Here is a 15,929-nt window from a genome sequence, read left to right on the forward strand (position 1 = left end):
CCCTCTCTCGCCACCCCCAGTCATGCCATTTCCGTCAATATTTTTTTAAAGAAAAAGTTGTTTTTGGTAAATATTTCAAATTTTTGTTTTTTTTATTTTTAGTCACTCCCCACCACGCGCCACCCCCACCCAAGTCACCCATCAATTTTTTTCTTGAAAAATTATATTTGCAAAATATTTCTATTTTTTTTTAAAAAAAATCATTCTTATGCACCCCACTCTTACCGCACCCCATAGTGACCACGTCAATTTTTTTATTTTTAAATTATTTTAATATTTTTTCATAGGTTTAGTCCTAGGGTCAAGGTCGATTTTGGAACGGTGATCGGAGTCTTGTCTACATTGAGTATTGAGTTCTAGATTAATTATCAGGGTAGATTCATATCATAAATTATTTTTACTTAAAAAGAGCTTTTATCCTCAAGTAAAAAATAAAAAGATATTTTTTGAAAAATATTTTTTCATTCACCAACCATACCTTATAAAATAAATTACAAATCCATTTGTTTTCAAAGAAAACATTTTTCTACACCCTTCATCTATAAATATATCATTAATTAAATAAATAAATCAAATTATAGAATAAATATTAAAAAATCAACACCCCAAATTGTTTCTTGGGCGGTAGGAGAGTATACCCCCTTTTCTCTGTCCCGAGATATTCAAATTCGATTCTCTCCACAGTTCTCAAACCCCTAAATACTCCTCTCTAGGGTTTCCTTCTTACCGATCTCACTACAGCTCCACTTTCAAGAGCACCCAGTAACATCACAATCTTACTCACTTCGATCCGGGTTGACTCATTTCCATGGCGGAAGATTCAGTTCCAGTTCCAGTTCCATCATCCACCAATACAGCGCCGTTGGGTCACTCAGTGATCCCTATAGTGAACAAGCTCCAAGACATCTTTGCACAGCTCGGAAGTCAGTCCACGATTGAGCTGCCTCAGGTAGCTGTCGTCGGTAGTCAGAGTAGTGGAAAATCCAGCGTTCTGGAAGCCCTTGTCGGTCGCGATTTCTTGCCTAGGGGTTCTGATATCTGTACTCGGCGCCCGCTTGTTCTACAGCTTATACAGAACAAGCGTAAGCCAGATGGTACTGAAGACGAATATGGAGAGTTTTTGCACCTTTCGGGAAAGCGATTCTATGATTTCAATGAAATTCGTAGGGAGATTCAGGTAAATTGCACTTATTCAGTATTTGGATTCATAATCTACTTGTAGAAACTTCAATGAGGATATGTTGGCTGTTCATGTATTGAGCTTCTTTCAATGAAAGTTGTAGGCAGATTCAGGTATAGTCCTTCTTTGAACTCCCAATTTCCTATATTGAATCTGCAGATATAGCCCATGACGCGAAATGTTTAAAATATTGTCTTTGAAAATTCAAAGAAAATAAATGGGTTGGGTTTTTCAGTTTTGGTTTATGATTCACGATTTTTCTTTCGATTTTTATAGACAAATCAATTAAATATGCATATTTTGTTATGTTTTCTTGTAGATATTCTAAGATTCAAATTACCTAATTAGTAGTCCAATTTTTTTTAGATTAGAGTTCTTATTCTCTAAGAGTTTGACAAAGGAAAAAATATTCACGGAATCACGGTAGAGATTCGAACTTGTGTATACCATCTAATATCATTCCCTCAATATATATATATTCCATTGTCTTTATGTGTTGCTGCACATATATAGTTGTGAAGCATTCAAGAATTGTAATTTCAACATAGTTATCTTCACTTAGCACAGACGCTGGTGAAAGATCAAATTGACATCTAAATTTTATAAACTTTAACACAATAAAACCCATCATTTTATTATGTATTACTCATTAATATTGTATACGTATGCAACACTTATATCAAGAGATCAATATTTAGTAAAAAGAGAGTAACAAAGTAAAAAATTGTCTAAAGCAAAAAAGAGTCATTTTGAATTAATAAACAATAGATTTAAAGAAAAATTTATGAAAAAGAAAGAGCTAAAGACAATCCTCTTCGAAGCAAACAAAAAAAGCAAAAAATTAGTGCTTTGCTGTGATCACTTGGGTGGCATGCTCCACACTTTGCCATTGGCACATTTTAATCTTTTGTGCGAACGGGTGGCAAGTGTATTATATATTGTATTTCATAAACATATACACATAAATATACAAAGGTTTCGACCGAGGTATCGGGTGCTGTGGCACTCCCTCCCTTACACATAGATTCGTCCCTGTTTAAACTGCTATGCTAATTCATATATATATACACACACAACATAAACTATCAAATTTTTGATCCTTTCATACTTAAGATATGCCTTATTTCCCTTACCTCCTGGAACTATAGCTTTTCAGGGTTAAAACCCCATGGCTTGACCGCGTTTGTTAACTGTCACTTAAAAGTGTGGGGTAAAATAAGTCATCCATGTGGGGTGGCTTTTATAATGGCTGATAACCTCTTAAACTATCATTGTTTTGCAAGTTTCTACTTAAACTATCAAATTTTCTGTTATCCTTGAATTATGATTTTTGAAGATTGAATGGCTCGTTGGAGGTGAAAAATGATGTCATGTTAGATTGATTTATGGCTAATTAGGCCTCAAATAAATATTTTTTTCAGTTTTTTCTCTTCTTTATTTCCTTTATATTCTTTAGTCTTTCTTCGTCTTCTTCATTTGCTTCTTAGACCAAATTGATCTAGGTTTGTGTATTCATGTTTCATTTTTTTTTCTTGATATTATTGAAAGAACACCTTCTCAACACCCTTTTCTTGATTTCTTTGGTCTTCTTTGAAAGCAGAACACTTCCTTAAGGATGAAAATGAATATTTAGGTGTTTGTAGGCAAACGTCATCAAATCCATGTGAACACTAATTTTCCTAAGAAAAAACTCAAAACACATAAAAGTCCTAAGTTTTGACGACCCTTAACTTCAATAGAAAATGAGATAATATAATGAAAGCACTTGTGCAATTAGTTGAGGTGCGCTTAGGCTGTCTTTGAAGATTGAATGACTCGTGTGTGGTGAAAAATGATGCCATGTTGGATTTTTTTCATAATGGCTAATTAAGCCTCAAATAATGAAGTTTTTCAGTTTTTTCCTCATCTTTATTTCCTATATATTCTTTAGTTTTTCTTCTGTCTATTTCATTTCCTTCTAGACCAAATTGATTTAGGTTTGTGCATTCAGGTTTCATTTGAAATTATTTATTCTTTTATTTTTTTCTTGATATTATTGAAAGAACACCGTCCTCAACACCCTTTTCTTGATTTCATTGAATCTTCTTTGAAAGCCGAAAACTTTAAGGATGAAAATGAATATTTATTTAGTGTTGGGAAGACGTCATCAAATCCATGTGAACACTAATTTTCGTAAGAACAAACCCATAACATATAACAGTAGTACAGTACTAAGTTTTTGACGACCCTAAATTTCAAAAGAAAAAGAGACAATATTACAAAAGAACCTGTGCAATTAGCTGAGGTGTGCGTAAAGCTGTCTCAGACACCACAATTATAAAATAAATAAACAAAAGAACTGGTGTTCTTTAACCTTTATGGCAATACCAACAATTGATCCCTTTCAGTTTTTCATTTTTAGTTCTTTAATAATAATTTGGTTTTTACTTTTAAGTAGTTTATTTATTTTTGTATTTACTTTGATAGAATATTAATTTGATGTCATGTGTAGGGCCACTAGGCACATTAATATTCTTCAAGGGTGTTGCAACCTTAAAAAAATATAGAGTTGTTTCCTGAATTAGGATGAGTTCAGTTGGGTTCTCCCAATAACTATTAGTTCTTTCTGAATTAGTTGTCAATCCTATTTTTGATAGAGGCGACTGGTAATTGCATATGATTTTGACCATTATATTCATATCTGTAATAATGTAGAAAGAAAAACGGTGTTGATTGTTCAAGAAGAAATGAAACAAAATATATAGTAGAGGTGGACAATTATTGTTTAAGGTCTACGTAATGCTACATGCACATAATAGATATGAATAACATGAGTCGTCCCATGATAAAGATATTCTTCAGGGGTGTTAAGTTTTAACGGTAAAAAATTAAAATCATAGTTCAACGGTAAAAAAATCACCGAATAGTCACAAAATAGTGATAGTTTATGTTTTCTTTTTATTTATTAACTCTAAGTTTAAATTACACATGTTGTGGCTCTTTGCACATTTTTTTTATTGTTTTGGGAGCGTGCAGTACCCACACCAACAAATATTGAGTTGGGGTCTTAACTCTTGAAAGTTATAGTTCAAGACAGAAACAAGATATAGTTCAAGTTTGAGATCAGCAAAAACATGATAGTTTAGTTTTGTTTAAAGGCATCAATTCTACGTATCATGATTGAAAGTCCTATTTTGTGATCTCTTCTAAAGTGACAGTTATTAGAATGCAGTGTTGTGTGTCTCTGTCATTTTTTTTTGATGAAGTAAAAGATTGTACTAAAAGGCATCAATGAGATGCAAGATAGTTACAAAGTAATAGGTGATAAAACCAGAATTGCAAAATAATAATAATTGTGATTTGGAGTTAAAATCTATAGCAAAAACTCATAGTTGTTCAGCTAATGAAGTCTACACGGGATATCACAAGTTGCTCTAGCTATAAAGAATCACCAGACTTTTTGAAATACTTTTAGATTTCAAAGAGCAGTTTGGAGTTTAAGTCCCATCAAAACATATGTTCCTTCTCTCAATCCATGTACTCCAAGATATACAAGCTGTTATCATTTGCCAAATTCTCTTGATGAATCTATCCACTTCTCGTAAGCTCCAACTTTCAACTACTACTTTCAGGGTGGATGATGTTGAATAGCTGATGGCTGATGCCAATAACTGCAAGATACATGGACCAAATGCGTGCTGCCATAGGGCAATGTAAAAACAAATGGTGTACTATTCTTTTTTGAGATGGCACATGAAGCATATGTTGCATATGTTTGCTGTCTGGAAGCCCCCCTTCTTGAAATTGTCATGATTAAGGGTGCCTTGAGAGTTGTCCATAGGAAACACTTGATCTTTGGGGGAGTTTGCTAGTGGTCCGTTAAAGCATTTGGGATGTTGAGCCTATTGTAGCCTGCCTTGACAGTGTAAACTCCTTTGCTTGAGCCATTCCAATTGAGAATGTCTTGCGCTTAGGGGTTCATTGATAAACCTTCCAAAAGATTGTATAAATCAAAGAGCTCATCCTACTCCCAATCTTGCAAATTTATTCTGAAGTGAAGGTCCCATATGTTACCATCTCTTTTTCTTGCAACTGTTGAATTTGGATATGTAGTAATTAGAAGGAGTTTGGGGTGAGATTCTTTCAAAGGAAGATTGAGTAACCACCTATCTTTCCAAAATTTGACACAAGTATCATTTCCAACCTTGCTCTTGGAAGAAATCATTCTTCATGTTGTTTATGTGTTTCCAAGGTCCCATTCCATGTGGAGCTCTCATCTGAGTAGTGCACCAGTTTTCCTGTCTTCCGTATTTAGTGATAATGACGTCCTTACGTAAGAATGGTGGTCCTTGGTTGAATCTCCACCACCATTTCATTAGCGAACTCTTGTTATGTTTGCTCAAGTCTTTTATACTTAGTCCTCCCTGTTCCTTAGGCCGTAGAACTTTTTCCACTTCACTAGATGAAATGTCTGCTCCTCACCGTTCCCCTCCCCAAAGAAAGGACCTTTTCAATATATCCAGTTTGCTTATCACCTTAGAAGACATGTATAAGGGATATATAATTATTAGACCAAACAAACAGAAGAACCACTATTTTTCACTGCGGTAGGGTAAGCTAACCAGTAGAAAGGAAGTGTAAGCGAGGAGTTCTATTCTTGTACCAGTCAACAATATCCATTATTTTGATAGTTTGAATAATACCAAATCTCCTGCGACTTCGTCCTCCCTTTCTGCTCATTAATAATCTCTTCCTAATCAATTTTATTGAGATGATTCGAATCTTGGAATGTTGTCCAAAACAATATTGATTAGTATTAGCCTTCATTCTATGGACAAGTATTGCATATGCCATTTTGATCTCTTCTTTCATTCGGCTTGTGACAAGCTGTTGAGACTATCAAATCTTACTTCTGGCTTCCATTGTTCTTCTTCTATGTACAATGCTTGATGGAATCGTAGATATTCAGCTTTGATGTCATCTTTGTTTTTGTCGACTTCATCTCCAATCAGTTGCTTGCCAATGCGGTAAATCCTTTTCTAAGAGTTAGTTATTCTTGGCAAGAATTTGGTATTCTTGTCTCCTTTAAGCCACAAACATCTAGACTTTTGCCTCGAGGAGATCTCTTCTTTTTTAGCTATTTCCTGCCACCTGTGTTTTAAGTGAAGTGATCTCTCTTTCAAGTTGTGTCATAAGTCTTCCTTTTATTGATGCTCGAGGATTGATAAATCATCAAGTAGCCTGCATTTTTGAACTTCTAGCTCGTCAAAACTCTTTGTTCCAACCAGTGATTCCTTCTTTAGGTTTTGAGTTATTTAGGTTATTAACTATCGGGTAAATTTGTGTCTTCTCAGCATGACTCGAAGAAGCTCTCTTAGCTTCTTTTTCGACGACTTCTTTTTGTTGGCCCTCTTCATTTCGGTGATCAACAATAATCTGAGTGAGATAATCCTCCAAAATTTGGATTTTGAATCTCAATTTGCCAACCTTCAAATTGATCTTTGCCAACAACTTTTCTCGATTGCTCTTTGCACATATACGCAAGTGGGATCTAGCTTGTGTCATTGTCAATTACTATGAATCCACAACACATTTCACCGATAGTCTTGAATGGGTTCATAAGCCATTCAAGGGGAGCCTGTTACTGTCCATGTATATGAATCTAGTTATGGGACGTTGCTAGACAAAATTAGAGTTAATGTTGAGTGAATTGTGAGTTTGGAAAGAGGTTTTCTTTTTTCTACCCATAATGCTCCTTTGTTTAGGGAGAACCTGCAATCTCTTGAGTTTGACTAAAAACCTTGACTATTTTTTTGCCTAATATTTCACTGAAATCAAACAACCCAACCCTGCTGGATTAACCACCCATCTTAAAACAAGGAAGTAACTTCCTACTATAATTGAAATGAGAAAGGGCAGGGATAATCTTACTTCAACAATTGCTACACAAAATCAGGAAAATAAATAACTTGTAGTATCTAGGGTAGTGGTGGCAAATGGGCGGGTTGAGTCAAATTTAGGTGGGTTGAAAATGGGTCAACATAAAATGTGTAATAATTCAAATCGCCCATATTTGATATGGGTAAAAATTGGATTGGGTAAAATACTATTTTGCCCATATTTACCCATATCATGAGTAAATAATACTCTACTTAAGAATTCAACATGGAGAAAATATTTGTGTTTTTTAGATGAAAAATGTTGAAAATGCTTTATTTAGTTTTATTGTATCATAAGAGTAAAAAAATAAATCCTATAACTTCTCGATATAAAATGAATTTATGTAATAACAAGGGGAAAATATTTTTAAATTCAAAGTAAATGAATGTTTGCATTTTAGGAATAAAACATACTTAATGTACTTTAAGCAATGCCAATGCTAATACTACATGATCTGCTTATTTTACACTATTATTTATCATCCAATATTAAATTAAAGAATTAAAAAAAAGAAATGTACATTTATAATATATATTTTTGGAGGGCCAAAGACTTCACCTTTTCAATTATAGAGAAAAACAATTAGTTCTATTGATGAACATAAAAAGGAAGAGAAGTTACAGTATTTTTAGTGACATCATGAATTTTGAGTGAATATAAGTTAGAAGTTTAACCCATTTGGCTAGTTCATATTTTACCCATATTTTATCCATAGTTTACCCATATTTTTGTGGGTTGAATATAGGTAGGTATCAACCCATATTTTACCCATGTACAAAGCTCATGTTTCCACTCCATTTTCACTACGAGGATGTATCACGTCAGAATCCGTTGCTCAAACCGAATCACGCCAACGTTATGGAAGTTCCCAGATTGTGTAAAATAATAGTAGTACCAAACACAACACCTTCTATCAAAAATGGAAAATTGGCTATAGAGATTTCGTGCGGCCAGAGATTAAAGCAAAAGGCTTCAACAGGAAAGTCATTTCGATCCAATCCATTCTTGGGGTCAAATAAAGACAAAAAAGGATACGTCAGTGATGTCGCACGACAAAGCACTCTCAGTGGGCATGGAAGTCACTAACCCAACCCATTAAAATATGGGTTGATTACCAAAATATGGACTCATTTTGCCGGTATTATCTATTGCATACAACTGCTACATTGAAACAAGAAAAGGACTTAATAAGTTGAAGTAATCTACTTTCTTATTTAATCTTCCATGTGTTAACCGTTGGTAGACTAAAAGGGTGCTAACATTACTCCCTCCTTCGAATCACGCTTGTCTTCAAGTGCTAAGTGTGGAAAATATTAGTACTTCCTCTTCCCCAATAAAATCTTCCTCATCGTATAGAGAGGCGATCCAAATTAATTTCTTGCATGAATGACCTCGAGTTATGGTTCATCAGAGTTGAAACATAGTCCCTTAAGTTGCTTTCCTCCATTTTAGACATGGTCTGTTTCTTCATAGATATGGCATGTTATTGAGGTGAGATATCTGCGGTCTTTGATTTGCAAGCATCTAACAATGGCGAACAAATGAGTTGTTCCTTGCGTTCATAAAGTCGGGATAAACTCATCGTTGTAGCCAAATCTAAAGGATTATGCAACTCAACCTTAATTGCTATATAATTAGTAAGACCGCCGATTTAAAATTTAATGTTTTGTGACTGTGTGTACCCGCCCGTGAAATCAACTAGTCAAATGCTTCTTGATAATCTACCACAGACCTGACCTGGCGTAACGTAGCGAATTCTCCCAATTTTTGACTTCTGATTGGTGGCCAAAAATGAAGGTTGCCATGATGTTTGAAGTTAGCCCAAGACGGTTAAGGCAAATCTGTCTCTAGTTGAAGAAACCAAAGTTGTGCATTGCCCTCCAAATGAAAAGAAGCACGTCCTCTTCTTTCGAAGTTTCTTGGTGTTAAAAAGAGTGCACACATTTGTTCAACCATCCCAAAAGGTCCTCTTGGCCATTAAATCGCGGGGAATCCAACTTTGTATGGTGATATTGACTGATATGTTCAGTTGAATCAGAATCAACCTTCGAATTGGCTAAATCCTGTGTGAGTGCATCAAAGCAAGCATTTGTTGCTTCATGTCTGACTAAATTGGCTGCTCGTTCTTCTTGGAACACGTTCACCAAATTGTGCTAGTTGATGTTGAATTTGGTCTCGCATAACTCTCGCCTATGATACCAAGTTGTTATTATCCCTTCTTTTATGGATATAGTTATGGGACGTTTCAAGGCAAAATTATAGTTAATGTTATGTGAATTATGAGTCTGGGAAGAGGTTTTCTTTTTTCTACCTTTGGTTTTGGTTCTTAGGAGAGAACCTGGAATCTTTTGAGTTTGAGGTACTCAAAAACCTGATTAATTTTCTGTTTATTATTTCACTAAATTCTGATAACACTAACACTGGTGGATTAACCACCCATCTGAAGACAAGGAAATAACTTCGTACTACAACTGAAATGAGAAGTTGAGGAATAACCTCCTTATTGCAACAAGTGCTACATAGAAATAGGAAAAATAACTAACTTAAAAGCTGTAGCACCTACTGCAAACAACTGCTATAGAGAAATGGAAATAAATAACTTATAAGCTGATGTAATCTACTTTCTAATTTTCTTAAATCTTCCATGTGTAAACCGTTGGTAGACTAAAGGGGTGCTAATAGAGCCCAAATGCTTTGATCCATTTATGACCTGATTCCCTCTTCGTCGATGCTGACTCAGATTTCGGCAACCACCAATCAAGCGTCAAATTTGTTCATTCCAAGACCAGTCCCTTGCTTCTACTCTCAATGCTTCTTGTCTGGATGGAAATTCAAAGAGGAAGCTGTGGGATATGGGAGAGACTCGTAGGCCTACTGTTACTTGCCACCTCTTAACAAACCAGGATTTGGATTATTTTAGCTTTGGTACTATGATTGAAAGGATCATTGAAGTATCCCACAAGATACTTTGAAGGGAAGGAGCTGCTGTCGTCCAAATTCTTAGGATTGTTTGGTGATTCTTTTTTCTGCAGTGGCCAAGAGTAGATTTGTGCGGAGTCTAAGGACTTCTCCCAATGTTTGAGATTATTTTGAACTTGTTGCTCGACGCTTCACCCAACCAATGTAATATTTTCCTTGATGTCATCGCAACCCCCACTGTAATAAGCTTCTGGAATTATAATGTCTTTTCTTCTTTCCCTTGCTATTGTTCCAACTCTGAGGTATCTGCCATAAATGTTAAAATTTTGGTACACCCGGTAAATGTAAGTTTGAATCTTTCTCCCCCATCTTATGTAAAGATTCTCCAGATCTCTTGATGCCTGCTGCATTTGGGTGTTTACCTATCTGAGATTTTCCTTGTCTATCTTGACTTGGCTAGTGAATTTGCGACCTTGTTCTACCCAGACAAATTGTCTATCTGCACCCTTCCCTTTTTCGAAATTTCGAATGACTTATCACCAGAGACGAAAAGGATCTTCCCTTCCATTTTCGGAGAAAGATCTTATAGAAAAGGAAAGAAAAGTAGATAATAAAACAATAAACACAGAAGGTGAAAGACTCATGTTAGAAAGATAGGGGTTCAGAATCCGCCGACGTCACTGGAAAGGGACTTTCTATCATCCTAGAAAGTAGGAGAGAGTGTTTTGGGTTTTGTGCCTGAGAGCAAACATTACCCATTTCATCAGGCTTTCGTTTCTTTGCAAGGAATTGTTATTTTGTCTCTGTCATTCTTCTCATTATTTTGCTTAATACATACCTTTACTTTTGAATGGAGTTCACTTCAGTCATCAGATAATGAAGTTAAACAGTGAGAGAAGTGGAGTTTACCTCGAGGGGGACAAGATATACTTCAATTACAAAAGTCAGTAGGTCAATGTGTTAAATTGTAGTGTGGAGGTAGCATCTCCGTGAGATAGAGAATAAAGAGGGTATTTTATATGCTCATGTAACACAATCTAATTCAGAAATTTCACTCAATTGACCCTGTTTCGCTATAGATACCTTTACAGTAGCAGGATCACTATAACTGACACCATTGAGTTGAACGCGATAAGGTTACATAAATTAGTCTTGAAGGACTGTATGTGAGTTTGCTGTGGAAATATCTGTGTTTTAGGTTTTTCTATTTGCGTAGTGGGTTTTGGTAACATAACATCCAGTAGCATGTATTGCATGAGTGGGACACTCAAAAAGAGACATCTCAATTTGTTTTATGTGTATGTTTTTGTTTTCTCATGCAAAAGTAATTTCTTCATTTTTTCTGAGACTGATAGCAATTAAATAATTTCTTCACATCCCCAACTACTACTTTATGATTGTCTTTAGGCGGAGACAGAGCGGGAAGCGGGAGCGAATAAGGGTGTTTCAGATAAGCAGATACGTTTGAAGATTTTCTCACCAAATGTTCTTGATATTACTCTTGTGGATTTGCCGGGCATAACAAAGGTCCCTGTTGGTGACCAACCTTCTGATATTGAAGCCCGAATCAGAACTATGATAATGTCTTATATTAAACGTCCAAGCTGCTTAATACTAGCCGTAACACCTGCTAATGCTGACTTAGCCAACTCAGATGCTCTTCAAATTGCTGGAAATGCTGACCCGGATGGTATATCTCAACTATATGATTTCTCTAGGTGATTTTAGTTGCCTTTGAGGTTCACTTATTCGAAGGTTTCTTCTTGCAGGTTATCGGACCATTGGAGTAATCACAAAGGTCAGATTGATTGAAAATGGAATTCTTTCCTTGTGTATTTTGTTTTTGTATTCATTGTTGGTTTTCGTTGATTGAATTTTTTTCTTTCCTTAGTTGGACATCATGGATAGGGGCACTGATGCTCGCAACTTTTTACTAGGAAAAGTGATACCCCTTCGTCTTGGTTATATTGGCGTTGTGAATCGTAGCCAGGAGGTAATATTCAACTAGACATTATGGAAAAATAGTTAAACTTGTTAGCGTGATTTCATTGCAGATGGACCATTTAACTTCTCTCCACAAACCATAATATCATTTCCATTTGAGTTCGCTTGGAGATTTCATGTTTATGTTTTGGAGTTTCACTTCATTTGCACCTTTTATTTTCACAACCTCTATTTTACAAACATTTGACATGTTTCTATTCCGTCTTTGTAGTGGTACTTCCGGTCCATGTTCTCTAACTCATTTGTGTTCTCATTCATAAGCAATTTTTCTTTAGGGCTGTGGTTTCTTCCTTGATAGTGCTTGTGTTCATTCTTGTGATATTTTAAGTAACATCTTTACTTGGTTCCTTGACCTGTTTTCTAGGTCTCCTCAGTGTTATGGTAGTTTTAACTTTAGGCAAAGAGATGCTAACTTTATAAGAAGTGCTTTACACGTGATTCAAAACTTTTATCCTAGTGATCTCTTCAACATGACGCTAAATTTATTTTTCTTTGGAACTGATATGTTTTGATATGATTATAAAAACTATGCAACTATCCGTTAAAAAAAATCCTATGGAGCTAATTTTGTATCTTGATTGACAATATTCGGCAACCTCGGCAGTATAATTATGTGTCAAATACTTTTAATTGCATACTTCCTTTCAGTCTGAAGATTCATCACTATTAAGTTCATATTCTCACGTAGTAGTAACTTGGTGTTTGGCTTCTAGAATTATATTTGCTTTTTCTTTATTATATTGATCACATTGCATATGGTTCTTTTTGGGGGAAAATATGGTTAAACACACAAGTGCTAGAACGAAGCAACAAATGAAATGAGCTATAATGAAGTTTAGAAGGATGTACAAAATGCCTAACATTAAGGCTCTTTTGTAGGGGGTAAGAATTGTAGACCTTTTTGTTTGTATGACTCTGGTGTCTGAGCCAACTTGGGCACACCTCGACTGTTCTATTGGGTGCTTACTATTTCCCAACGGAGCAAGCATTCGGTAAGTCGTTGAACCTTGACTGAGGTTTTCACTGAACTCATTGACGGATAGACCATACCCTTGGAGGCAGTAATAACCATGCCAGCTCTTTGATCCCACTTATGCACGCCTTTTGTTGTATCTATAGGGAAGAAATATAAGGCATTTTAATTTCAGCTTATGTGTTGGCAAAATAAGGTCATTGAAGCCTTGGTGGATAGAGTTACCTAGTATCTTGCCCGGGGAGGTTGTTGAATTAGTCGAGGTGCACGAAAAATAGCTTGGATGCTACAGTTATTGTTCAAATTCTTGAAGTATAACTCAACTACCGAAGTTATGTGATTTGAACGTTTGTATAAAATGATTGGTAACACACTTGTCGAGAAACTGATATACATGTGTGTGTGTATTCACAATCCGTCATGTACATGCATGTTTTTTTATATATCATTACAATACTATTCTAAAAGTGACAAGATTAAAGTGAGAAGTTGATTGGCCAATCCATATAAAGTTGAATGTCCTTTTTATCCTTTGAATTTATGTTGCTCTAAGAATTCACATACTAATAAACAATTCTTATTTTACTCGAAATACAAAAAATAAATTAACAACTCTTAGTCATTGTTCTATTTAATATGAAGAAGATGAAAAGGTAAAACTATTTATCTATCCCTTTAAACACAAGATAAGAAATAATGAATTGGCAGCTACTCAGTTTAGTGACTTCTGGAATCCTGCAACACCAATATGTTAATTTTATTAAGCAATGAAGATCCAAAAGTCGGAGTGATATATAAATTTATCACCAAAAGCTACTTGCTAACACCATGTTTGGGGTGTGAGATTTGTGACAAATGGATCAAAGAGACCAAAACATATATCTTCGCTTGCGGGAACACAACCCATAAATATGCAGTGCAATCAGATTGAATAACCTACCTGAAGACTTGTGTCTTGTGGCATAATGAAGTATAAATTGTTGCGATTCTCGAACTGTGCTTTTGAGCTACTTCGCCTTTGCTTTTCCGCTGGATTTTTAGAAATGGTAAATCTTAATATTTTGATCAACGTTTGAAATCCAAAAATGTAATATTCTTTTTTTCCAGTTTGTCTTTGATAATTAATTTAGTTCAAAATATTATGAACTCTACGAATAAATTGATGGTTTAAGAATCAAATGTGTGCAGGCACTCCAGTCTCTAGATGCTCGTGGTAGACCAAGATGTAATTAGCTAAAAATACTTTAACCCTTGCTCTTTTGCTTGCATTCCTTGATGTAATTGACTATCCTTTGATATCTAAGCCTTTTGTGAATAAGACAAATGCGCATGATATTAAGTGTATGGTGATTATAGGGAGAAATACATGTGGAGAACCCCAAACATGAAATTGTGCTATTTAATGGAGGAAGGTGGCAGTGCCATAGTGGAATGGAAGATCAATAAGTTACTTTTTTTAGACTCATTGTGTGTGTAAATACGAAAGTATGTGCCTAGGGGTAATTGCTATAAGTACATGTACATTCTTACTATTCATCAATATGAACTTGCATCTTTCCTTTCAAATTTCGTGGTACTCATCAGACATATTCTAATATTGTTTGTATCATTTTAAAATGTTTATACTCATTGACATGGAATTAGATACTAGTGTCTATATATGTACTTGAGTAGAGTGAGTATAGGACATAAGCGCACACATCAAATACACACATTAGTGGTTTCTGGCCATATTATCGTCTAAATTGTTTGGCTAAATCATTTATACAGGATATTAAGATGAATCGGAGTATTAAGGATGCACTTATAGCTGAGGAAAATTTCTTCCGAAGTCGTCCTGTATGTTGGTACCATCTTTTGTTACTAGTTAATTTCAGTCTCTGTGATTGAAGTATCTCATGTTTGATCTCTTTTCTTGTGTAGGTATATAGTGAACTTGCTGATCGTTGTGGTGTTCCTCAATTGGCAAAAAAGTTGAACCAGGTAATTGGTGATTAGTCCAAGAATCTGTGTAGTTTCTATGTGCAATAAACTGGTTATTGGTTTGTCATATACACGAAAAGTCCTTTATAACATTCAATTTCTTTGAAATGTCGGAAACGTAAGCTAGTTTTTCATATATATCTTAAAAATTGAAAAGCTTATAGATTTTGATCTTCTACTTCATTTCATTGTTAAAATTGGAATTGGACAATTGAACTGGGAAAAAGATATTGTGTTTGGAAACATCTTTAACTTAAAGCACTAGAGATACTCTTTCCCTGTGATTCTCTAGAAATACAAGCGAAATTCTTGGGTATAGGAATGGCGTGTTTGTGCTAGAGGACATGAGAGTGAACCACTCTGAAATATCTGTGGTCTCATAAAAGAGTTCTTTCATAAGTAGCCTGAGTTGTGGGATTGTGGCCTTCTTTATTATGTAGTGAATTGAGAGCCGGATTCAACAAAGCAACTCTTTCATCTCTAAACACAAGCTTACTTGATAAGAATTGTGTTAAGGACCCAATAAATTAATAAAGAAAATCAAGAACTTAATACTAGAAACTGAAAACACTAAAAATAAAGATAGAATAAAGCCGAAAAGAACTTTCTTGAACTCAAGAATGGATCAAGAAATCAAAGAATTAATTAGTAACTTCAAGCCAAGTCTAAATCTTAAAAATAACTTCGAACAACAACAATTAGCCTAAACTAATTGCCTTTAGTAGATATAAATCAAAGAGATAAATTATGCTCCCCCCCCCTTCCCCCAAATAACAAGACAAATAGACAATAGTAAGTCCAGACTTATCGCCCTTATTGAATTCTGAAAAGTAATATATGATTGGGAAAAATTTGACTTACTGCCTTAAGTTGATTCTTGAAGGTTGAATACCAAATGCCACACGTAAGTGCAAAATGGACTTAGCTTTACTACTCTCCCCCCCCCCCCCC

The 15,929-nt window shown here is 35.1% G+C and overlaps 1 protein-coding gene across 2 annotated transcripts in view; it reads left to right on the plus strand.

The window, feature by feature from the left end:
* Window positions 1-603: 603 nt before the first annotated feature.
* Window positions 604-15,929, plus strand: part of LOC107004619 (dynamin-related protein 3B-like) — a 34,213-nt gene continuing 18,887 nt past the window's right edge. The window contains exons 1-6 of one of the 2 annotated variants that reach the window (XM_015202895.2): window positions 604-1,177; window positions 11,426-11,708; window positions 11,788-11,816; window positions 11,910-12,011; window positions 14,766-14,834; window positions 14,919-14,978. In XM_015202895.2, coding sequence (XP_015058381.1) covers window positions 809-1,177; window positions 11,426-11,708; window positions 11,788-11,816; window positions 11,910-12,011; window positions 14,766-14,834; window positions 14,919-14,978 — 912 coding nt within the window. In that variant the 5' untranslated portion in view covers window positions 604-808. The remainder of the gene's footprint in view (window positions 1,178-11,425; window positions 11,709-11,787; window positions 11,817-11,909; window positions 12,012-14,765; window positions 14,835-14,918; window positions 14,979-15,929) is intronic. The other variant, XM_015202897.2, reaches the window with a different exon arrangement.

This window comes from Solanum pennellii, chromosome 11 (assembly GCF_001406875.1).
Source record: "Solanum pennellii chromosome 11, SPENNV200".
Lineage (NCBI taxonomy): Eukaryota > Viridiplantae > Streptophyta > Magnoliopsida > Solanales > Solanaceae > Solanum > Solanum pennellii.